The 24480-nt window shown below is 45.2% G+C and overlaps 1 protein-coding gene across 16 annotated transcripts in view; it reads right to left on the reverse strand.

Moving 5' to 3' along the window:
• The window catches only part of Ppip5k1 (diphosphoinositol pentakisphosphate kinase 1), a 42387-nt gene that overhangs the window by 2147 nt on the left and 15760 nt on the right, over window positions 1-24480 (reverse strand). For 4 of the 16 annotated variants that reach the window (XM_076929587.1, XM_034493839.2, XM_076929588.1 and 1 more), the window contains 14 exons: window positions 22851-22992; window positions 22476-22699; window positions 22105-22232; window positions 21764-21878; window positions 21451-21558; window positions 19163-19276; window positions 18846-19010; window positions 16800-16949; window positions 16101-16191; window positions 12534-12659; window positions 11755-11817; window positions 8040-8222; window positions 6517-6654; window positions 2343-2456 (listed from right to left, as the gene is read on the reverse strand). In XM_076929587.1, coding sequence (XP_076785702.1) covers window positions 2343-2456; window positions 6517-6654; window positions 8040-8222; window positions 11755-11817; window positions 12534-12659; window positions 16101-16191; window positions 16800-16949; window positions 18846-19010; window positions 19163-19276; window positions 21451-21558; window positions 21764-21878; window positions 22105-22232; window positions 22476-22699; window positions 22851-22992 — 1861 coding nt within the window. The remainder of the gene's footprint in view (window positions 1-2342; window positions 2457-6516; window positions 6655-8039; window positions 8223-11754; window positions 11818-12533; window positions 12660-16100; window positions 16192-16799; window positions 16950-18845; window positions 19011-19162; window positions 19277-21450; window positions 21559-21763; window positions 21879-22104; window positions 22233-22475; window positions 22700-22850; window positions 22993-24480) is intronic. The other 12 variants (XM_076929600.1, XM_076929589.1, XM_076929590.1 and 9 more) reach the window with 12 other exon arrangements.

Below are 24480 nucleotides of genomic sequence, written 5' to 3' on the forward strand. Positions count from 1 at the left end.
ATACATGCACTTGCTCAGCTTAGAAATGCTCTCACACCTTTAATCCCAGCACTTGGGAGGCAGAGGCAGGCGGATTTCTGAGTTCGAGGCCAGCCTGGTCTACAGAGTGAGTTCCAGGACATCCATGGCTACACAGAGAAACCCTGTCTCGAAAAACAAAAACAAAAAACCAAAAAAAAAAAAAAACCAAACAAACAAGAAATGCTCACACTCACCTAATAATGCCTAAGGCTCGCCTGAGATTCAGGAGAATGCGGCCTACTTCATCTAGTTTTTACAAATACTCTCTGATCCCAACTCCAAATTCCCACGGCTCCTCCTTCCTACTTTGGATGCATGTAAACATTTTGTCCAAAGGTTCACATTTACTCTTATACATCAAAACCATGGGAAATACTTAAATACTGATTATTCGGTTCCATCTCCATGGTTTCTAGTTCTATAAGGAGAGTGTGACGATATGGATAGGAAGAGGGAAGAAGAGGGGGACGGTATTATTCTGTTGGATTATTCCCAGTTGAGGGGACTATGGATGTGGCTTAGTGGTAGAGTGCCAACCCAACATTCGGGAAAACTCAGGACTACACAAACACCAGAAATGGTGGTGTGTACCTCTGACCTCAACACCTGGAACATGGAAGGAGCAGAAGTTCAAGATCATCCTCTGCTATACACAGTAAGTCAAAGGGAAGCCTAGGCTATATTAGATGTCTACCATAACAAACAAACAAAACAAAAAAGGGAGAAAGGCTCTTAATTAAATGTGATCTCCACCTTTTGTTAAGAATCCTTTCTTTAACAGTTCTTGACCTTTTGGCTAAGATCAAATAAAGGATCATTATTTGAAGAAATTAGTGTATTTCTGGAGCAAGAGATAACCCAAGATTTAAGCAAGAGATTGTAGAAAACCTTTATAAATCAGGAGTGAGACATGGCAGCTCACACCTTCAACTGTAGCATCACAGAGCACCGAAAGTTCAAGGTCAGCCTGGTCAAGCTCTGGTAAAGGCAGAAAATGAAAAAGTAAACCTGTGACACTAGGAAACAGCAAGAAAGAGCCACAGCAGAAGAAAAAGAGCAGAGCCTGTTGCTTCGTGACGGTCCTCAGGTCTCCGCTCTCACACGGTTGCTACCAGAGGGGCTGCTCCTTCCACTTGTCTGTCACCCTTAGCCTCTCACGTAAAGATGGAAGGAAGACTACAACAGAGATCCTAAATGACAATGCCTCAGGGTTTGTTGGGGTGTGGGGGTGTGGTTGGGGGTGTCAGAGACATCAGTAAGGTTCTTGTAGAAATAATAGATTATATTCCATGGGAAAGGGACATAGTCAACTGATCACATTGAACTTTACATATGATTCAGGGAATTCACAGAGACAGTCTTGCTCCATACAGCCCTTCGCTGGCCTCAAACCTTCAGTGACCTTCAGCCTCTGGCTCCATGTGCCGGAGTCACAGCATATGCAGGCCGGACGGAGACTTTTCTTGCTCTTAGCTTTTCTATATATTTCTATGTATCTAGGCTGTCTTCTAGTCACTGTCAGCACGGATCGATGTAGAGAGGCCAACAGGGAAGTTCGGTGAAGACAGGTAAAGAGTTCCCTCCTTTTTATATAAAAGGTCCTGGGGATCACTGTCTTGAAGGAGACTCTTCAGTGGGGCTGAAGGACAGAGGTAAAGAAACTTTTTGCTTTAGCTTGGAAACAGCACAGGAGACTGCTTCTTAGAATGACCACGCCTATCTTTCTCTTTTTAAGTAGCTCAGGGTGAGCTGCCTATGACTCAAAATCCACCTCTGCCTCCTCAGTGAACCATGGTACTCAGCTACTCATGGTGGGTCTTTTTGTTTGTTTTTGTTTTTTCTCAAAACAAACTCTGTGGAGCCCTGGCTATCCTGGAACTCGCTCTGTAGACCAGGCTGATCTGCATCTGGAGTGCTAGGATTAAAGGCATACATGGCCACTGCCTGGCTTTTACTATTCTTTTTTCATCGTGTGTGTATGTGTGTGTGAAAGAAAGAGAGAGAGGAGAGAGAGAGAGAGAGAGAGAGAGAGAGAGAGAGAGAGAGAGGAGAAGAAAGAGAGAAAGCGCTAGAGGGGGCAGAGGGGCAGATTCCCCTGGAGCTGAGGCTACAGGCAGTTGTGAGCCACAGGGTGTGGATGCTGGGGATCAGATGGACTCCTCTGGAGGCACTTTACATGCTCGTAACTGCTGAGCCACCTCTTCAGCCCTGGTCCCAGTCTTTAACCCTCGATTTCTTAACTTTCACAGGACAGCTCTCTTATCCACCAGTCCCTCCACCCCTCTCGGTTTATGATTAGGAACCTAAAAGAGTTTACTTACACCAAGGTGGCTTTTCAGAGCGATGCCGAAGTTGCAGGGGTGGCGAATGAAGAGTGCGGGGTGGGGAGAACGGGCTATCTGAGGCCTGGTGGTTGTGCATAGAGTCAAAGAGGGCTGTGTCGGTGGAGGGAGAAGCATGTCAATAAAAGGCCCACGACAAATCATCCAGGCCCTCAACCTGACCAAGGTCACTTTACCCTTCCTCTGGCTGAGAAGAAACATACCCTAGAGACCTTGACCCAATCTTTGTCATTTTTTAAACTTTATGATCCTTTCCAAACATACAATTATTAATTTGTTTGTTTACAAGATAATGGGCTTAATAATGGCATTTTCATACATATGCATTATTATAATTTGTTCATATTTATCTTCCACCCTCATTACTCTGTCCTGTCCGTCTCCCTCAGTCCCCTACTTTCCAACAGACAGACCCCATTCTGCACTCATGTCACACACACATACACATGTTTGATTCTATATATAATATATATTATGTATAGGATATCTCTATCTATCTATCTACCTACCTATCTATCTATCTATCTATCTATCTATCTATCTATCTATCTATTACTTTAAAAAAGTAGACAATAGCTCTGAGGCTAAGCAGCCAGCTGCCAAGGTTGATGACCGAGTTTGGGCCCAGGACCCACATGGTAGAAGGAGAGAGCAGATTCCCACACACTGCCCTCTGCCTTCTACGTGCTCATCACTGAGTCTTATCCCCCAACAGAGAAATGTAAAGAAACTCTGAAGTTGCTTTGCAAATGAAAGCGTGTTTCTCTCCTGCTACTTTCTCATTTTCTGTCTTCTGCCCTGTGTGGCATTGCACACCCTTAATCCAGCTTTGTTTTTCTTTTCCCTTTTAATATAGTTTTTCCTAATTTTTCAATAAAACCTACAGAATTGTGGTTTTGTTTTTGGTTTTTTTTTTTTTTTGGTTTTTTTTTTTTTTTGTTTTTGTTTTTTTTTTTCAAGACAGGGTTTCTCTGTATAGCTCTAGCTGTCCTGGAACTCACTCTGTAGACCAGGCTGGCCTCAAACTCAGAAATCCGCCTGCCTCTGCCTCCCAAGTACTGGGATTACAGGCATGCACCACCACTGCCCGGCCCAGAATTGTGTTTTAATGGATCATATTAAATTTATAAATTATTACCTTGGGAAGAAGTGATCTTCTTTTATTCTCTTTTTTTGTGTGTGGGTGTGTTTAAGTATGCAGGTATGTTCCTCTGTGTGTGTGTGTGTGTGTGTGTGTGTGTGTGTGTGTGTGTGTGTATGCACTCATGTAGGGGTCAAAGGTCAGTGCCAAATGTGCTCTCAGATTGTTTTCCAACTTTTTAAATTTAACCTTATGTGTATATGTTTTGCCCACATGTATCTCTGCGCACCACATGCACGCCTAGTGCCTGAAGAGAACTTTAGAGGACTTTGGATTCTTGAGAACTGGAGTTACAGATGATTGTAACCTGCCATATGGATAATGGGATCAAACCCAGGTCCTTGGAAAGAGCAGCCAGCACTCTTAACTCCTGAGGTACAGATGTCCGTATGTGTGCTCATGTGTGCATAACAATCCAAAGCATGTGGGTGAAGATCAGGAAAAACGTAGGGGAGTTGGTTCTCTCCTATCACATAGGCCCCAGGGATCAAACTCACATCATGGGGCGTGACAGCAACCACCCTTACTGCTAAGCCATCTCAACAGCCCAACTGCATGTTGTTAAAGCTACTTCTATGTCTTTATGGTTGTCTAACTATGGATTTTCTTTTTTTCTCACAAACTATTCTTTTATTTACTTTTCTATATTTAAGTTTCATGGAGAAGTAACAACTCTGCAGGTCTACCCTCTTTCAGAAAAACATGTTCCATCAACATCAACTTTGCAGCTGACACTAAAGAGGAAGATGACATCTTAGGACTGAGGCCCACTCCTCAGAGATCTCACTCTCTCAGACTAGAGCCTAGGTCAGGAACTTCAATACCCTGCAAGTCAACAGCCTTTTTAAAAAGAAATGCTTTACCAGCAGCACCAATGAACTGAGGACAGATGAGCAAGGATCCGTGCTGCTAAGTGTTCCTGTCAGTCTAACACATGGAGTGTCATCTGGAAGAGGGACCCTCAACTGAGAAAAGGCCCCCATTAGAGTGGCCTGCAGGAAAGTCTGTGGGGCAATTTCTTGATTAATGACTGAAGTAGGAGGGCCCAGCTCACAGGAGCAGAGCCGCCTCAGGCCAGGTGACCCTAGGAGGTGTAAGGAGGTATCTAAGGGCTGGAGACGGCTCAGGGATTAACAGCACTTGCTGCTCTTGCGGAAGACTTGGTTTCTGTTCTCAGAGCCTATTTGGTGGCTCAGAACTGGCTGTAATTCCAGTTTTAGAGGATTGACTGCCTTTTCTGTTCTCTACAGACACATATGTAAAGTATGCCTACGTAGATGCAGGCACACACTCGTACATATAAAATAAAAAATCTATAAATCTATAAATGAAAGGAAAAGAAAGGTAGCTGAGTGTGAACCCAGAGAACACTCCTCCACCGTTGCTGCCTCCAGGTCCCAGCCTTGAGTTCCTCCCCAATTCACTTCATGATATAAGATGAAATAAACTCTTTCTCTTCAAGTTGCTTTTGGCCAAAATATTTATGGAAATAGAAAGCAATCAAGAACAGCATCATGTTACAGCTTACATGAGAAAACAGACGTGGGCCACCAGTATGATCAAGAAAAATCTGCCTCTTTTGATAGCTGAAGTCCGAAAAGTCAAGTGACCATGTAGTCTTTGCTGCCCACAGCCCTGTGCTCCTCAGCTTGGGTCAATGTCCTTTGGCTGCCAAGCCTCCATATTTAGTTCCTAACTATCCATGTGTGTTAATGTATGTGTGGGTGCATGTGGAGGCTAGAAGACAACCTTGGGTAAATTTCCTTATGCACCACCAGCATCTCCTCTCTTTTCTTATTGAGACAGTTTCCTTTGCTAGCCTGGAACTAGCCAAGTAGGCTAGGCTGGCTGGCTTATCACACTCTGGGAGTGTGTGTGTGTGTGTGTGTGTGTGTGTGTGTGTGTGCCTACCTAGTGCTGGGTCTATATGTATGCTATCATACCTTATTCTTTTTAAAGGTTTATTATTGTTTTTTTAATTAAGAATTATGTGTATGTGTGCCTACTTCACTATATGTCCATCATGTTCATGGAATTGCCTGCAGAGACCAAAAGAAGAGCCCACGGAGCTGGAGTTTTAGGAAGCTGTGAGATGCCTAATGTGGGTGCTGGGAATTGAACCTGGGTCTTGTGCAAGAGCAGCAACCACTCTTAACCAGTAAGCTATTTCTCCAGACCCTTATTTTATTTTTAAATTGTATGTATATGTGTGTCTGTAGAGTGGTTATATGCAGGAGTGCTGGTGCCTACTGAGGCCAAAAAGAGTGTCAGATCCCCAGGAGCTGGAGTTAAAGGTCGTTATGGGCCATCTTACATGGATATTGGCAATTGAATTTGGTTCCTCTTGAATTGAATTTGAGTGTATTCCTGGCTGTCCTGGAGCTCACTATGTAGATAAGGTTAGACTCAAACTCAGAGATCTACCTGCCTCTGACTCTCCAGTACTATGGTTAAAGGTGTGTGCCACCAGGCCAGCTAAGCATTTTAAAATACAGGCTACAGGGATCAAACTTAGGTTCTTGTGCTTACAAAACAAGTACTTTACTCACTGAGATATCTCTACAGCAACCCCTGCCTCTCTGTCTCACACTAACATGCTTACTCTCCCTCTCTTCTCTCTTCTTTTCTTGTGCTGAGGACTGATCAGAGGGCTTTGTGTTTGCTAGGCAAACACTATCACTGAGTTAAATTCCCAACTTCCTATTTTCAATTGTATTTTATTTTGTTTTATTTATGTGTATGTACATCTGTGTTTCTATGTGTAGATGTGTTTCAGTGTCCCATGGTGGCCAGTAGAGGGTGTCAGATTCCCTAGAGCTGGAGTTACAGACAGGTGACTGAATCACTTAATGTAGGTGCTGGGAAAAGAGCTCTGGTCCTGTGCAAGAGCAGCGAGCACTCTTAACTGCCAAACCACCTCTCCTGCCCCCATTTAAAATTCATTATTTTCTCATGTTCTACAAATTACAGGTATGAAGGTAGAGCTAGAGATACAAACAGTACTTCCCATACCTGCAGATGCCTGTGTATGGGCATCAGTGTGGCGTTGGCAGACTTTAGTCAAAAATTCACTCACTTGGCGCAAGGAAAGGGCATTATGCAGTGTTTCCAGGGGGTAGATGGTAGGTACCATGGAGCACCCTTCAAATCCTGTTGGAAAAGAGATGAACAGTCAATGTTACTCCCACCAGACATACTCCAATTAGCCAAGGAAGGATGGAGAGTCCCTGAGAGCCAGCAGGAGAATCTGTGGCTTTTAGAGAATGGGGTATCTAAGATTTCCGAGAGAAGGAACTCTTTGGAGCCCTTCGGGAAGTCTATTTATCTCATCTCCAATTTTCCTAAAATGTCCACCCATTAAAGCCTCCAGGTGATCAAATCACCTCTCATCCTACCTATGGAGAGTCTACAGCATCCTGTGAACTAACAAGAGCACCAACACTGCTCTTGTACTTTCTGGGGAAATAAAACAAGGATCAAGAGGCAAAGGGTTGAAACTGTAGATCTAACGTGAGGCAGTAGGTCATGGAGCTCAGAAAGAACAGCAGATTTCAGGGATTGTGAAGGGGAAAAAAAGAGAACAGATTAAGGAGAAGGGCATGGAATCCAAGGAGGGGTTCATGCAAATTTAGGATGTGGATAGAAGGGCTAGAATACTTGGATGCAAACTGGAGCATGCAATACATGAAGCTCAGCTGAGGAAAACCACATGCATGAACAGGGTAGGGGATGGGAGTTCTTTCTTGGTCATTTCCATCACATCAAAGCCTTTTCCTTATGCTCTACTGTAACATCTTGGGCTTCCTAGGTTTTCTCTATTCCACCAAGAAAATGAGGCAACTTGTGCCCCTCCAAAAATACCATATAACATAGGTCTGTAAGTCTCAGTAGGGTCAAAGGTAGACATCAATTGATAACCCTACTCCTGGGACTATTAATGGAAAAAACTGCTCCCACTGAAGGATCAAGAACATGTCCTAAGCACTTTCTCAACTAAGAACAGGGAGGGCAGCACCACCTAGGGAAGACTCAGCTCTTCTTCACCAATAAGTAAAAGTCCTGGCTCAACTTTCCCATACCTGATCATCTTTTAACCTCCAGCTTTGCTTGTCTGGATGTTTACTTGATGCCCAGTGTCTCGGCTTCCCTTATAATCTAGTGGCAGGAGGCAGAAGAGTCCCTAGCTCATCAGAGTGGTTAGGAAAATGTTTGGTTTTGAAGATGATGGTAGTAGAAGATTAGAGAGATAAGAACATATTTTAAAAAATAAATAAAACAAAACAGATTTCAGGGCAAGAGATTACTCCTATGCTGAGTAGAATGGGTAACATTAGGGGGAAGTAAGAAAGGAGACTAGAAGGGAGATGAGCAGCAGTGCTACAGCTACCAGGCAGCCTGGTCCCAATCCCAGTCAAGCAACTAATGCAAGTCACATAACCTCAGAGACTAGATAGGCTCTCCAGCCAGGAATGCAGTAAGCAAAGCAATCAGTCCCAGGCAGGATAGTGGCGGCAGCCAGCCTGTGGCAGGGGTACCGTAGAGGCACTCGGGGTCATCCTGGCCTGAGCGCAGCCAGTTCCGGAAGAGGCGCAGGTGGTAGGAGCACTGGTGCAGGTGGTGCGCCAGCGTGGCGTCCAAGGAGACTGGCCAGCCCCTTGGGCAGTCAGAGGAAAGAGTGCGCAGCAGCCGGACCACAGGGTGCTGGTCATCCAGCAGCTCTGCAGGGGACAGAGGGACCACGATAGGAAGCACAAAGATAGAGAAGAGGGAGAGACAATGAAGGGAGCTGACTGACACATGTGTCACTGAGAGTGGGAGCCACTTTGACCCAAGGTCCGCTAAGGAAGGAGAGATGGTCAGAGCCACGGTCCATCCCTCACTCAGAAGAAGAGTATTGGCACCACACAGTGAGACTCAGAGAAGGCATTAATGAGACCCTAAAACCCCAGCCCCCCCTTCCTCCTTGAGCACAATTCTGTCAGTGCTTGTTGGAGCAGTTACATCATTCCGGAAAAGGGTGAGCTTGCAATTCCGGAGCCAGAAGCCCTGACTATTCAGTATCTCTGATCCATCTTAGATAAACCCTAGGGCCCACTTCTCAGACAAATGGATTTATGAGGTTGGCAAAGAGATGAAGAGATTCAGAGTCACTCTGAGAAGGTCAAAATGATACCAGGCAACATGACAACGCTAAAACTGAAAACATTCCAGAAGGCCAAGTGCTGCTGCAGCACAGACTAAGACAGCCACAGACAGAACTGGTGCCAGGTGGCTGGCACATTGTGCTGGCAGAAAGCCAGGAGTAGGACTCCTGTGAAATAGTACAGGAAAAAAAAAAAAAACAAAAAAATAAAAACACCAGACTCTGTTCTTTCTAACACAAATACAAGTAACTGTCCTTTACCTTACTCTGTACAAATAAAGTCTCAGAATATGGGGGGTGGGGGTGGAGTGCTGTATCCCTCACTGGGGCCAAAAGTTGAATAATTGGATGTTTTCTTTCCACTGATGATCAACTTCTGCTCTTTGTTCAGCTGGTTGTGGAAGAGCTTTGATCTGGAATCCCTCATACTTTTAGCCGTTTGGCAAATTCTGTGAATGTCTGGGATTCAGCAGCAAAAGTGTTGAAGGCATAGAAAGTCATATGATGAAACGTACAAGAGGAACAGCAGTGTAAGTGTAAGCTCTTGGAGGAACTCTATGGAATGAAGACCTGACGTGACCATGAGCAAGGGCTGGAGTACAGAATATCAGCACAGAAGAGGGACAGAGGTCAAGGCAGGCAAGGAAGACTGCTCAGAATGCCCAGGTCAGACCATCCGTCTCACCTAGTGGTCCCACGAGACTAGTTTCCAAAGAGCTTGGCTTTTAGATGTCAAGAGAGCACTCAACCCTTCCTGGACTAGTACAGTGAGCCCTGACTGTGCCACGGTCACACAGCTGTGCAGGACAAATCTGTTGGGTGCACTGACATTCTGGATGAGGGTGAGCCACTGGCTCTTTCCCACTAGATTAATTTGCTTTGGTGAGTTCAGCACATACTTTAGTGATGTACTACACCTGTGTGCTGGTTGTAGTCACAAGATATGACATAGCTCATCAGGAACACAGGCAGGGATGATGTCCTAGGGGCTACTCTTCTATTAAAGTATGGAGACAGCATTGCCTTGTCTCTTTTTCAAAGCCAGGTCCAGTTTTGTAGGTGTTTATTTGTTTGTTTGTTTGTTTGAGCTGCTGTTGCAAAGGCAGGCATCATGCAAGGAGAGTGTGATGATGGGTGGTAGGCTGGCACACTGTTATGAAGAATCTGCCATATGCAACTGTAGAAAGCTCTGGAATTGCTGAGTCAGTAAGGCAAGATCCTGGCCATGGGGTAGAGCTCTTATATTGTCTTAAGGGCTAAATTCCATCAAGATGCTCTTCTTTGCCAAATACAATAGCTCCAATTTTTTTATTATAACAGGTAGATCCCAGACTCTGGGCTTTGCAAGCACATTAACCTCCCAGCTCAAACACAAGAAAAACAGGAGGCTAGAAGAGCCCTGAGGACATGTGCAAGGTTGTCAGAGACCTTGGGTTGCTCTCCTGCACTATACCTGAATTGTCCAGGTCTTTCTTCTTTTCCTTCTTATGGCAAAATTAATTCTTGTTTCTTCAGCTGCTGAGTCTGCCAACCACGGCTTCAGAGAAGTGGAGATATAGGTTTGAGGATTTGTTTTATAAATTTGGATCTTTTCTTATGACACCTAATAAACTAGGAGATACGTGATTTAGCCCTTACTTCAGACTCCCAAGCTCCTGGCACTCTAGGTACTCTTAAGTTCAAGTCCCAGGCTTGGGGATGGTTATGAAGTTCTGCTCTGTGATGACTGTGCTATGTGAGGCTGTATGAATTAGCACAGACATGTCACTATGAATGGAGAGTTCAGCCACAGGCAGAAGAGTGAGTCTGGAGGTGAATAAATTTAGGGTCACCAACCTAGGGAGAAACTTCAGCAGTGTCTAGAGGATAGGCATGACCTGGCCAGGCTAAAATCTAACACCTGCCACTGGTAAGGTCGCTGGTGGGCATGGGTACAGGACATCTGAATAATCTTCTGTTTGAGTCTCAGCTCTCACACAGAAGAAAACCATACCTAACAAAACTGGATTTACTTGGGGATAAGATACAACACAGAGGGAAAAAACTCTAAGGATATAAAAATAAAAGCTCAATAGGGTTCTTAGGTTCTCTGGCTGTGCCCCACAAAGAGACCATAACCCTTCACGATGCAATGTCCACATTGTAAGAATACAGTTCTTCTATATTCTTACAATATTACTCATTCCTAAGTTTTGCCAGGATTCTCATCTCAACTCTTCATTTCCAGCTTCTCTGAGATAGAGTTGCCATAGGTACATCTGGACTCGGGGATCCAGAGGCTGGGGCCTAGCTCACTGGCAGAGCATACGGACAGTGTACACAAATACCTGGGTTCAACCTCCAGCAACAACCACTCATCCAAAAAGAAAAAAGGAGAAAGAAAGAACCCTCAAGGAACACTCTTTCTCTTTACCTAACACCTCCCTTCCTTTTTCTTTTATCCCAAAACAATCTGGGCCCCTGTTTTCTAGGCTCAGGCACTAGGTTAGTAAAACATGAAGCAGATGTCAGGAACACAAGAGCCACATAAAGTACACAGAATGGTAGGAGACAGGAGTATGAAGATGGTTAGTTATATATCCAATGGCAAAGCTCTTATAAGTAACTGCAGGGTTGCTCCAAAAGATGAACACACTCATCATCAACCCTATCAAAGGAGCTGGAGAATAAACTAGGAAGGTCACAATTACACAAACTGAGATCGCAGGAAGAGAAGAAATGAGCCCAGGCTAGGTAATGCTATTCTCATCTAAGAAGGAGAACTTCGTCTGTCTGTAAACAGTCTGACATATGTGATAGGAAAGGGAGAGTCATAACTGATGTTTTGCTGCTGATGCTGACAAAGGTGATGTAATGATGATGATGGTGATTATGGAAATCAGACCCTGAGTTGCCACAGGGATAGGTCAGCCTATCCAGCTTACAGCCATGGCTAAGGCTGTCACAAGGGAAATGCCCCAGGAGGGACACTTAGTGAGGGTCTCATTCAGAGAAAGCAGGGTGTCAATATAGTGGAAGGAGAGGCGAAGTCAGTGTGGGCACTCAGGGTGAAGTGTCTGGAGGTGACATGAGGAGGAGGAATGATGCTGAGTCAGAAGCAAACGTACCGTTAGTCGGATGCTTTGCAAACGACACAGAAAATCGTTTTACGGCCGGGACAAACAAGAGCTCTGGGGAGAAAAGACATCACGGGGATTACACCCACCCCTGTGCCCACCCTCGGCTTTGGAACCTGCCCACTGTGTACTCGGTTCTTTACCTCACTGTGTAATCTGGTCCCATCCCATCCCTTGGATCCTGACAACAACATTCACTTATTTCCTCTGCTGTAATCTCTCAGCAGTTGGTGTCACTTCTACCACAACGTGGTCCCACCAAACAACCCTAATTTCACCACCATGCTCTCCTCCTAGTCACATGTAAGTAAAATCTGTGTAGAAACTTCCCTCCCTTCCCCCAGTGTCCTTCCATGTCACCTTTTCACCTTAGCTGAGCAACAGCCACATCCCTAACCCTGATTCCCTGAAATTTAACCAAGATTCCACTGCATTTCTCCTGACCATGGATCATCCTCTTGGTCCTCATCCCTATAGGCCAGAATCCAGGAAAGAGTACATACTGATGCAGCCAGGCTGTGTGTGGGAGATTATGAAGGGAGAAGCATAAATAGGTAGTATTCGTATGGTGAGAGGGAGTGCAAATGGAGGAGTGGAGGGGTCCTGGCTCCTTCTCCCATTTATTATCCATGAAGAAAGCTTGGTATAAGGCACTGACAGTACCATCTTAAGCATGAAGAGTTCTGGAGCTCTATGCTTGCTGGGGGATAAGTTTAAAAAGAGAGAGAGAGAGAGAAAGAGAGAGTTGCCCCCCAAAACCACCCACATACCATCTCGGTGCTTTAGACTGGCAGGCGGGAGCTTTTTGCCATGGGTACGGGCGTAGTCCTGAAGATTCGGAGCGCTGGAGGAGCCACCCAGCACTGTGGTGCTGAACAGCCCTGTGCACTGTGAGCCTGCAATGCCGGGAGCACATTAGTAGCCACACAAAGCTGCATTCGGAACACCCAACTTCACCATACAACAGTAAGACACAGCCATTCAGCGCCACCACAAAGCGGCTACTCCAAGTAATCACAGAGTGTTCACTACTGTCCTTAGCCACACCAGGCAAGCAAAGTAGCAAATCTCCAGAATATCTACATGGCAGAGACAAAAGGCCACTATAAAAATGGTTAGTCTTATTAGGTATCCAAAGCTACTGAAGCAGACTCTGCTTTCTAGGTGGCTCTCTAATGAAAGAATAGGTAAATCTCTCTAACCTTTTAAAACAACATTGTATGGGAGGAGGAAGAATGCATGCCATGGCACGCCCTGGAGGTCAGGGGACAACTTGCTGTACTCAGTCCTCTCCATCCACCATGAAGGCCCCAGGCATTAAATTCAGGTCATCAAATTTGGCAGCAAATGGGTTTCATTATTTCTGAACCACCTCTCTGGCCTGTTTCTCTAAACTTAACTGGATGTCCTTCACTCTGGACAGAAGATTTGAGAGAACTAGAAATCTAGCCCCTTACAGGTTTGAAAGGGAAAGGCTCTCCCTGAAACCAGAGGCAGGGTTTTAGGTTCTTGGCTGGCATACAATTACAAGTTTTTCATTCAACACTCCCATTCTCCAGGGATTTTTTTCCCCACTTACAAGTATGAGCCTTGTACTTTTAAAGCCAAAACGGACTCAGAGACCATCTAGTATAACTTTCTCATTTTATATACTAAGTGAAGAAACTGATCCAAAAGGTTCTGTCTCCTTTGCTCAGGGTCACAGTACAGGAGCTAAGGGGGACAGGAATCTAGATCTCTTTACTCCAAGGACTAACCATGTTTGGTTAGAAAAGAGGTTTTTGTTTTGTTTTTGTTTTTTGTTGTTTTTTTTTCCACAGAGAAACAGCATAGATTCTGAAACCAAGATGGACACAAGTCAGTAGATGAAAAGTCAGCTACTTATAAAGTAGGGTGTGTATGACAATTACATGCTAATTATCCTATTAAGACTCAAAGTAGGAAACAACAACAACAAAAAAAATTTTTTTCCTGCTCTGAAAAGTTTATTGTCCTCCAAGCCCTGTGATCAAAACCAGCTGCTCACATGTGTAAGTTCAAAGAAAGCAAAAAGAAGTGCCAATTTGAGGAATAAATGGAACTTGAAGAACTTCTGAAAAGAATGAGTCAGGTCAGTTACTGTCCCCAGTGTGATGGAGAGAATGGCTAGACTTTCCATCCTCCTTCTCCAGCCTTTGAGGACAGGGAAGTCATAAGACTAATATTCATGAGTCAGGTGTGGCAGCACACACCTTTAATCCCAGGATTTGGGAGGCAGAGGCAAGCAGATTTCCATGAGTTTGAGGCCAGTCTGGTCTACAAAGTCAGTTCTAGGGCAGCAAGGGCTATGTAGAGAGACCCTGTCTCAAACAAACAAAAACAAAAACAAAAAAGAAGGCTGACATTCAGATTCTTGGGATTTGATAATCTACTTCCAAATCCATCCAAGACCCTGGGCTTGGCAGGGGAGAGCATATTCATATTCAGACTGGAGAAGAGGATAGTTTCCCTGGAGCCTACAAAGACCAGGGTCCCAGTATTTCAGGGCTATAAGAAAAAACAGAGAGCTTGGTGGGAAATAATTTCTACCTTGAAATTTGGGACCTCTCTGCAGCAACTTTCATGCCAAATCAGGCTTGAGAATGAAAAGAGCGGCACATTGCACAAGATGTCTGCTCTTCTTTAGAGAAAGCTTAAGGTAGCTGGCTCTATCCAGCTTCTATCTATCTATCTAGACCACACCAAGCTCTGTCCTGCATTTACTTCCTCTACTGAGTAATTTTGTGGTACAATCATGCCAGCATACCTCAGAGGGCAGTCTCTGTCTTACCACCACCATCTGTCACAAGGTCTATGCATCCCTAGCTCTGCCGTATTCAGTTGGTTTTTGAGATAGGAATCTCCCCATGCTGTCCACGTAGCTAGCTTTGGCCTATAGGCACACGACACTGTCCTGTATACCCAGCTTCCTATGCCATATGCTTTCCTCCTTTTCCTTCTCTGCCTCTTCTTCCTCTTCCTCTTCTTCTTCCTCTTCCTCCTCTTGTTCTTCTTTATTTGTTTTGATTTGTTTTATTTCTTTGAGACAAAGTCTCACTATGTAGCCTTGGCTGGCCTAGAATTCATAACTGGCTTGGAACTCATTATGTAGACCAGGCAGGCCTGAAACTCCCAGAAATCTACCTGCCTCTGCCTCCAAGCCTTCCGAGTGCTAGGTTTAGAAGGGTACACTACCATGCCTGACTCCTATGCCTGATTCTTGATATAACTCTCACTTGCAAATGTATCTGTTCTCTAACCTACCTGAGATCTAGTCTTTCTGTGTCTTGGTGTTTGGACAAGGCCATGTGTACTAGGGCTTCCATGTCACAGGACCGACACAGTTGTCATTTAACCGTTATGCCCCAAACCAACAAACTTATTTCAGGATTCTAGAAGGCAATCGACCTGTATAAAATTACCTAGGAAAGTTACCAAAACATTCCTCCTCTAGTTCAAATGTTAACCATTTTGGGGCCAAAAACATCAAGCAGCAAGAGCAAAAGTGACAGAAAAATAAGAGGATTTAAATAGAAAGAATGGGACAAGATTTTTTTTAAAAAAAAAAATGAGCCAGGAGAACCAGGTCAGAGACCCCACATGGTCATGTCTGACCTCCAGTTAGTTCAGAGGTAGTCTGCCTCAAGGACTACCCCTCCCGAAGAATACCGTACCCTCTGAGGCTTGGTGCTTCCTCAAGTCTGTGTCCTTAGAAAAGGTTGAATGATGTTCTCCACCCCTTTCCAGGGTTCAAAAAAATCAAGATATTCCCTCAAAGTCTTGAGAGAAGCCTCTGCCTCTACACCCGTCTCAGATCTGTGTCCCTCAAGCTTCCAGAAGGAAAGGAAAAAGTTACAGGATTAGAAAAGCAGGGAGTGGAAACCAGATTTCGGAGGAAGACATAGCACAAGGTCTCCTATGAACGTATGACAACGGTGGGTCACAAGTACCTCTAGTTATACCTCTGTCATTGATAACTCTGAAGGGCCAGAGCCTCCATGGTCCCTTAAGGTCTGGGCTACACTGGAGGGACAGATAAGGAATGAAAAGGAGAGCCAGAAAACACCCTTCACAGGGGAAATGGGGGTTGGTGGAGAAAATCAAAAAGCAAACACTTTTCTGGGATGAAAACTGTCATCTGGGATGTATGTTCACATCTACCTACGGCTCCCTCCATGTCATTCTCCCTTCCCACATATGACAGTGCCCTGACTAGATGGGGTGGTCCCAGTTCTGTAAAAAAGATTTCCCACAATAAAACTCTGGATAACAGACAGACAACCTTTTCCAACAATAGTAAGAGACGATGGAAGACCTACCCAGGCCGCTCTGCTTCATCTCTGTTGGTGGCCGTGAAGATGAAAACAGCCGGTACCCACCAGGTCTTGAAGAAGAAGTTTCAGATAGCACCTGGAGAAAAAGAACACTAGATTAATCAATCACTGTGTCATCTCAAAGTATAGAACCCAGGCTCTGAATTCTTGCCAAGCAGTATCAAAAAGATTAGATGAGCCAAAGGATTTTTATCGTGGAAGAGGAGTAAGACAGGAGGAGAGTGCCAGTGCAGAGCAGAGCCATCCAGGGAGTCCACCTATGTTAGAAGGCACATCTATTGCACGACTGGTCCTCAAAGCCTCCCCACCCCCACCCCAAATCTGAGAAACCATGACCCAAGTATTTGTTATCCTCAGCAGAGAAGGTTCTCCAATCTTACCCGTTCCTTCCTAGGACTCAGAAAGGCAACCATAGTGACTCAGCCACAAATCAAATATGTCCTCTCAGCTTCTTATTTAAGCCAAGAAGCCCTCCCCTCCAACCATTTTATTCCTGGATACATGAAACTGGGTGTTTGTTTGTTTGTTTGTTTTGTTGTTTTATTTTTTTTTAATATCCATGAGGGTCAATCACACAACCCCCAAACATACATACATCCCACCTAGACAATGAATCAGTTTCCCTGGATCCCAAAAAGCAGACAGAAGGCAGAAAAGGAAGGCAAGGCAGGAAGAGAGAGACACCTGTGTGCAGGAAGCCAGGTGAGTGGTAGACACAGCCCGGGGCTGTAGGCCGATGGCTGGGGAAAGCCTGGGGAGGTCTCCTGACCTCCTGCGGCGCCGTCCCCTCAAGGGGATCAGGTCCAGGTTCCCCGTGCACTGCATGTTCATGACCTGCAATCAGACCGGGTGGAAAGCCGGTCAAGGCTTCTTTAGCCTCCTGTTCCCAAAGCCCCAGTGTCCATAGGGCAGAGCCAGTTGGAGAGTGGGAGAGCATGGGCAGCTAGCACAGCTGCTACCAAGGTCATAGGTTTTATAATCTAAAACAGTTCAAAAGATACAAGATGACAAGAGAAGGGTGGGATGCCATTGACAAGGAAAAGACAGTCCAAGGCCTACAGAGCAAGAGAGAAAGGATTAATGTGAGAAAGCTGAGTGACCAAGGAGCTGGCTGAGGAACAGATTCTGGGTAGTCAACCTGAATGGGTCAGGAAATAACCACACTAGTAACTCAAAGGAAGGAATGTGATTACAACAGAATCATAGATGGGTCTAGTGGCTCTGCCCTGGGATCTCAGGTACTTGGAGGCTAAGGCAAGAGGATCACCAATTCAAACCTGTGTGTGTTACAGAGTGAGTTCAAAGCCAACCTTGGTAATTTAGCAAGACCCAGTCTCAAAATTAAAGCTATTAGGAAGATCTCTGGATGCTGCTCAGTGGAATGCTTGCCTGGCCTGTGTGAGCTCTAGGTTCAATCCCCAATACCACAAAGAAAAAAGGAATCATACTCAAGGAAGCTTCCAGAAGGAAGACAATCCCAGCAAGCCTGAGAGAAGATGTCACAGAGTTTTCCTTTATGTCCATAGGGCTGACATAAGATGACAAAGGGACATCCCTGGGACAGACAATTACATCTCATTTTGCCCACATGTAAAGAGAACTGGGTACCAAGCTATACCTGCACCTCAGGGAGAAACTAAAGCACATCTCTCCTAAAGAAACTACATGATGTTCAGAGTATCAATCCCACCCTAAAATAATCAGGAAGTAAAGGATAACTCTGGATAAGAGATAATAGTTTATTAAGAATAGTAAAAGGTGACCCTTTAAAAATCCACCCCCCCAAAGAGACAGAGATAGTTTATTTTCTTGGGTTTCTCCAAAATCTAAAATTTAGATCTCTGCATCAACATATAAAAGCTTATTATAGATTCTTTTCCCTAAAACAGAAAATTAATTCCCATAAGACAGAGACCTGTAAAGAGCCAGGTGAATGGATCCATGAATCCAGAGCAGTATCCAAATCAGGTAAAGTCTCTGAGACAGGGATAAGTCATGGTGTCAAAAGGAATGTCATTGAGGAAACTAAAGAAAGCATCACAGGGCCAGAGGAGACGGTGTGACCAAGAAAGACGAAACAAAACCTGGGGGCAGTAAAGAGATGCAATGGTATCAACACAAGTTCTGTCCTATGGATTAGAAAACCAGAAGTAGGATTTGGGACAAAGTCTAAAAATAGCAAAACAGAACAAGCAGATAAGCTTCCTCATTAGGAGAGACACACAGAACTCTAGATGATCAATCGTCCTTCTGACATGACACTGTAGATGAGCCTAGTGGCATTAAAGTGCCAGAAACCTTCTCATGCCTGCAACAAACAGAAGGAGAGGGCCTGGTCTCTAATACCAATTTCACAGTTACTATAGTTACTTTAATGCATCTATAAGGTAGATACCACTTATATTGTATGGATGGAGAAACACATGCTGCTTGAGAGGCTACCTGGACAAGGTCACACAGTTTCTGGGTATCAAACAATGTCAGCCCACAGTTCATACTGTCTGTACTTTATCTTAAAACCCTTTTCTCTTAGATACCGATCACTGGCAATTCTTTATCACAAGTAGTAACCAGCTTAAAGAAGTTTTACTGGGAAGCAGTTGTGGAAGAAATATTTGGCAAACATAAAAGCACTCCCAGGAATTCTGCTTCGGGTCTCAGGAATATTGAGAATATGGATATTCTCCTGTGAGCACTTGTTCCCCATTGTTGTCTTATCCATGTCATTACCTCCATGGAGCCAGCTTTTCGATTACGAATGAGGGGTGATCTCCTCGGGAGGCCAGTGCCCTCAACAGGTTGGGGTGAGGTCTGCAGTGCTCGGTCTGGTTCATCTGATGCCTTCCCTGGGCATAGGTTCTCTATGCTGCCTGGATCTGTTTTCATCTCCTCATTCTGTTTAACAGTAGACAAATGAAGAAGCATTGATGATTTCTGTCTTCCTAATATCAAATCCTCAACCTTTTCAAACCACCCTGGATTACTTTCTAGTTTCCCACCACCTGTTCCCTAAATCCTATAGTCCCAAATCCCAGCCTCCGACCCACCTCAGAAGAGGCTGGACGAAATCCACAGCCGGCTGGGGCACTGCCTTCCTCAACTCCTTTCACTCCAGGGCTGAAATGTAGCTCCACATGGAACCGCTCCTCTGATAAGGGGTCCTATAAAGGATCACCATATGAAGGGTAATTGGAAGAATCTGGATATGGTGACAGAAGACAAGGTGGGAGCAACAAAGAGGAACTCAAACAGATACAACCTTATAAGGAAACCCGAGACTGAGGTTTCAGGGTGTTGCCTTCAGTCTGGGGCTCATCTTTTACAGTAGCTCGTGCCTCACCTCCACTTCTACAAACCTTCCCTTCCAACTCTCCCAATAACAGTTAGCTATGGTACAAACAGCAGAACTTTAGAGATGTCTTTGCTAAGACTGACACAGAAGGCATGTGTATATGTGTGTGTATATATAATATATATGTAATATATATTATATATAATTATATATTATATATAATTATAATTAATAATATATAATATAATATATAATATAATTAATAATATAATATATATACATATATACATATATACATATATACATATATACATATACATATACATATATATATATATAAAATGTGTGTATATACACACACACATTAGAGATGCTAGCAGAAACAAGACTCATAAAACACTGTCCCACGTTCCACACTCTTCCAGATCCCACAGCTGAGTTCTAGGTTATTGCTCTTGTTCAGCATCATCCCCGACCATGGGATTCTGTACCAGCAGGTCCCTTCTAGATGCTGTATCCCAGCAGGCCCCTGCTAGATGCTCTGTGACCCAGCAGGCCCCTGCTAGATGCTGTGTCCCAGCAGGCCCCTTCTAGATGCTCTGTGTCCCAGCAGGCCCCTTCTAGATGTTCTGTGTCCCAGCAGGCCCCTGCTAGATGCTCTGTGTCCCAGCAGGCCCCTGCTAGATGCTGTATCCCAGCAGGCCCCTTCTAGATGCTCTGTGTCCCAGCAGGCCCCTTCTAGATGCTCTGTGTCCCAGCAGGCCCCTGCTAGATGCTCTGTGTCCCAGCAGGCCCCTGCTAGATGCTCTGTGTCCCAGCAGGCCCCTGCTAGATGCTCTGTGTTCCAGCAGGCCCCTTCTAGATGCTCTGTGTCCCAGCAGGTCCCTTCTAGATGCTCTGTGTCCCCAGCAGGCCCCTTCTAGATGCTCTGTGTCCCAGCAGGCCCCTGCTAGATGCTCTGTGTCCCAGCAGGCCCCTGCTAGATGCTCTGTGACCCAGCAGGCCCCTGCTAGATGCTCTGTGTCCCAGCAGGCCCCTGCTAGGTGCTGTATCCCAGCAGGCCCCTTCTAGATGCTCTGTGTTCCAGCAGGCCCCTGCTAGATGCTCTGTGTCCCAGCAGGCCCCTTCTAGATGCTCTGTGTCCCAGCAGGCCCCTGCTAGATGCTCTGTGTCCCAGCAGGCCCCTGCTAGATGCTCTGTGTCCCAGCAGGCCCCTGCTAGATGCTCTGTGTCCCAGCAGGCCCCTGCTAGATGCTCTGTGTTCCAGCAGGCCCCTTCTAGATGCTCTGTGTCCCAGCAGGTCCCTTCTAGATGCTCTGTGTCCCCAGCAGGCCCCTTCTAGATGCTCTGTGTCCCAGCAGGTCCCTTCTAGATGCTCTGTGTCCCAGAAAGCCCCTGCTAGATGCTCTGTGTCCCAGCAGGCCCCTTCTAGATGCTCTGTGTCATGCTGTACCTACACACTGCATTTAGCTGGAGTCTATAAACTCCTTTTTTATTGCTTTGTTTTTTGAGACAGGGTTTCTCTGTGTAGCCCTGGTTTTCTTGGAACTCACTCTGTAGACCAGGCTAGTCTTGGACTCAGACATTTGCCTGCCTCTGCCTCTGCCTCCTAAATGCTGGGATTAAAAGTATATGCCACTACTACATGAATCCTTTTTTTTTTTTTTTTTTAAAGATGATAAACAAACTTGATTGATTACACTACAAAGAGACCAACAGCTAAACTGTAGAAGACAAACTGCCCACAGTTTATAAATATCTAAGAATGAAAATCTTTTTGTGAGGTAGCTCAGCAGGTAAAGGTGTTTGCCACAAATCCTAATGCTCTCTGCGTTTGATAGCAAGGAGCCAGGCAGTGAAGAAGAGAGCCAACTCCTGACCTCTATACATGTACCATAGCATGTGCATGCCTACACACACCTGCATGCACACACACTAAATGTTAAAAAAAAAAAAAAAAGTTGCTTTTTAATGGGAGAAGAAAATGGAAGAAGAAGAAAGAAGGGCCTTTCCTTTCCTCACCCCACCCTGCTTGCTCCTCACCCGAGTGTTGTCCTCATAGAGCATGATAACAATCTGGGTCATGTAGTTGAGCTCTGAGATGGCACTAAGATAAGCCAAAGCTCGCTGCCACTGTGCATCCTGGGTCTCCTGCCAAACACAAACAAACGTAAGCCAGCGCCCAAGGACAGGCCAGAGGATCGGGCTGGCAATGGAGGAGCATGGCAAAAGTTCACAGGGAAGAGGAGAACGGGAAGGACAGCTGATGATTGCTGGAGAAAAGAAACAAACAGAACCAACCGACCAAATGAACAAACAAGAACTGCTCACAGGTCTAAGGAAAGAGGCTACTTACATCAAGAAGTCCCCCATAACGGAAGACACTGAGTAGGGAGTGAACGTGACTTTCACTGGTGAAATAGAGCCGAGTTCGAACATGGCGGCCTGGGGAGAGCACTCCACGCGAGTACCTGACATGAAAGTTTAATCAAACAGTCAGATAACCCTTTCCCAGCCTTCTGAAAACTCCTTCCTTCCACCAAAGACTTCTCCCTTCTCTGTCCCAGATCCCTTTTCCTTCTTGCCTCTCCCACCTGTCTCACCCTTGACCACCCCCAGGGCTCCCAACATGTCCTCCCATCTTCCTGCCCTCCCTCCAGCCTCCTCTCAGCCTCCCTCCCTCCTGCCCTCCCTCACAGGGGATGCAGCTTGTTGACAGACTCATCCTCGTGAGTTCTCTGCAGGTCAAGTAGGATTTTCCGAAGCAGTGGAAGACAGAAGCCCACGGCAATTTCCACTTTCTCTTCTTTACTGATCCCATATTCCTAAGGGTCACAGGATAGGAATGAGAAGCTCCATGACATCTACTGCCCTCAGGTCTAGAGTATTTCTCCTGACTGTCGCATCCCCTCCAGAAGTTTCCTCAGTCAGTCTTGATGTCCTCCCAGAGTCAGGCTAGCCCTGGGAACTCTTAGGTACTCGGCTACTTCTCCAAGCTTCCTTTCTAGTTTTTTCTTTTCTTCCCTCTCGTTATTCCCACCGCACTAGATCCCTTATATGAGACACACCTGGGGAATGACCACATCGGCCAGAGCTTTTGAAAGACGTAGCAACTCGGCTGTGCCTTGAAGTCCCAGACTCCCATTGTGTTGTACATCGTATTTGACACAGTCATAGATATCAGGGATCTTACTGATATCATATCGGCCGCTCTTCTGTCGAAAGTCACGCTCTAGTTTGCTCCAACGCTGGAGCATCAGTTCTAGTGTCTCACTGTGGTAGAGCTGCAGGTCTGAGAAGAAGGTACACAGTAAAAAGAGCCGGATGTGACTTCCAGCACAAGACCCCGACAACTCTGGAGTAGAACCAGAGGGCTCGGGAATGCGGGAGAAATGTGTCCATGCTTGAGACCTTAGAGGGCAGTCAGTAGTAGTCATACCAACCTACAGAGCTGGGATCCTGCATCCGCTCCCGAATCTGGTGGGTAAGGTTTTCAATCAGGGCAAATACCTGATCACAGACTTTCACAGGATTCTGGATTACAGACATGGAGTTGAGCAGAGAAGTGCTTCCAGTGGGAGCCAGCTGTGAGGAACACAGTTAAGAAAAGAAGAATAGAGTCAGTGGCAATTCCCCAGCCTCGGGCTTACTAGAAAGAAACTGGCTGCAATGCAGATCTGCCTACTGGGTCGCTGTAGGGTGCTCTTATGTTCCTAGGCACCCTAGCAGCTCCAGGCTGTCAGATGAAGAGACTGCTCAGACAACTGATCATCTATGAGAGGTCCACCTTTAAAGTTTCGGAGTCCAGAGAAATTAAAGCATACTTGTACTTCACTTGGAGAGTACAACATATGCTTACGAAGTGCTGGGAAATGAAGGCGGCTCCAGATTCTTTACCACCTCTGTGGAATGTTCTGATGAGAAGCAGAGAAGGCTGTCTTGCTGTGACTTGCAGCACAGTTGCTGCTGCTAACCTGGTTCCAGCTCCAGGGTTTTGGGATTTTTTTTTTTTTTTTTTTTTTATTTAAGACAAGATCTCACTATGTAGCCTTGGCTGGCCTGGAACTTACTATGTTGAAGGCTGGCCTCAAAGTCACAGAGATCTACCCTACCTCTGTCTCCCAAGTACTGGGATAAAAGATACCTGCAGTTTCCAACTCAAGCTTTTAAGATAGTCACTGTTAGCACTTAATGCTTTTGCAGAGGACCAGAGTCTGGTTCCCAGCACTCATGTTGGGTAGCTCACAACTACTTATAACTCCATTTATAGGGGATCTAACACCCTCTTCTGGACTCAAGGCACCTAGACTCAAGTGCACAAGCCTCCAAACACATGTACATATATACTTAATAATAGAAATAAAATATTAAAACAAGGGTTGGGGAGATTGTTCATTGGTTAAGAGCACTGTCTGCTCTTCCAGAGGTCCTGAGTTCAAATCCCAGCAGGTGGGTCACAACCATTTGTACTGGGATCTGATGCCCTCTTCTGTCTTGCAGGCATACATGTAGATAGAGTACTTATACATATAAAATAAAGAAAGAAAGCCTTTAAAAATATTAAAAGAGAACAGAAATGGAGAAGGAGAAAGATGACTGTATATGGAATAATGAGTTCTAGCTAAGGCTACACAAGGTTTCATTCTTACTAGAGAAAGGAAGCATCAAGAAAGGGAGAGCTGAATTTTCTATTTGAGAGTCAACACTGGGCAAAAGAAACAAGCCTGCCCCATAGTAAGTCATTCAAGAAGCTATCAAAGGGACAGAGAGGTGGCTCCACTGTTAAGAATGTTCCTGCTCTTCTAGAGGGCCTGAGTTTGGTCTTCAGTACACTGCAGCTCACAACTGTCTGTAAATCCAGTTTCAGGGAATCTGGCACCCTCTTCTGACCATTATGGGTACTGTATAAATGTGGTCCACATACATACATGCAGGCAACTCATTCACATAAAAAAATTTTATACACACTTTTAAAAAAGAAAAGAATCTATCTAAATAAAGTGTGGGAAGTAAAAAACCACTACCTGATCAAGTATAGCCTAGATACCCAGATCAAAAGAATAGTGCACTGGG

Source organism: Arvicanthis niloticus, chromosome 2 (assembly GCF_011762505.2).
Source record: "Arvicanthis niloticus isolate mArvNil1 chromosome 2, mArvNil1.pat.X, whole genome shotgun sequence".
Taxonomy (NCBI): domain Eukaryota; kingdom Metazoa; phylum Chordata; class Mammalia; order Rodentia; family Muridae; genus Arvicanthis; species Arvicanthis niloticus.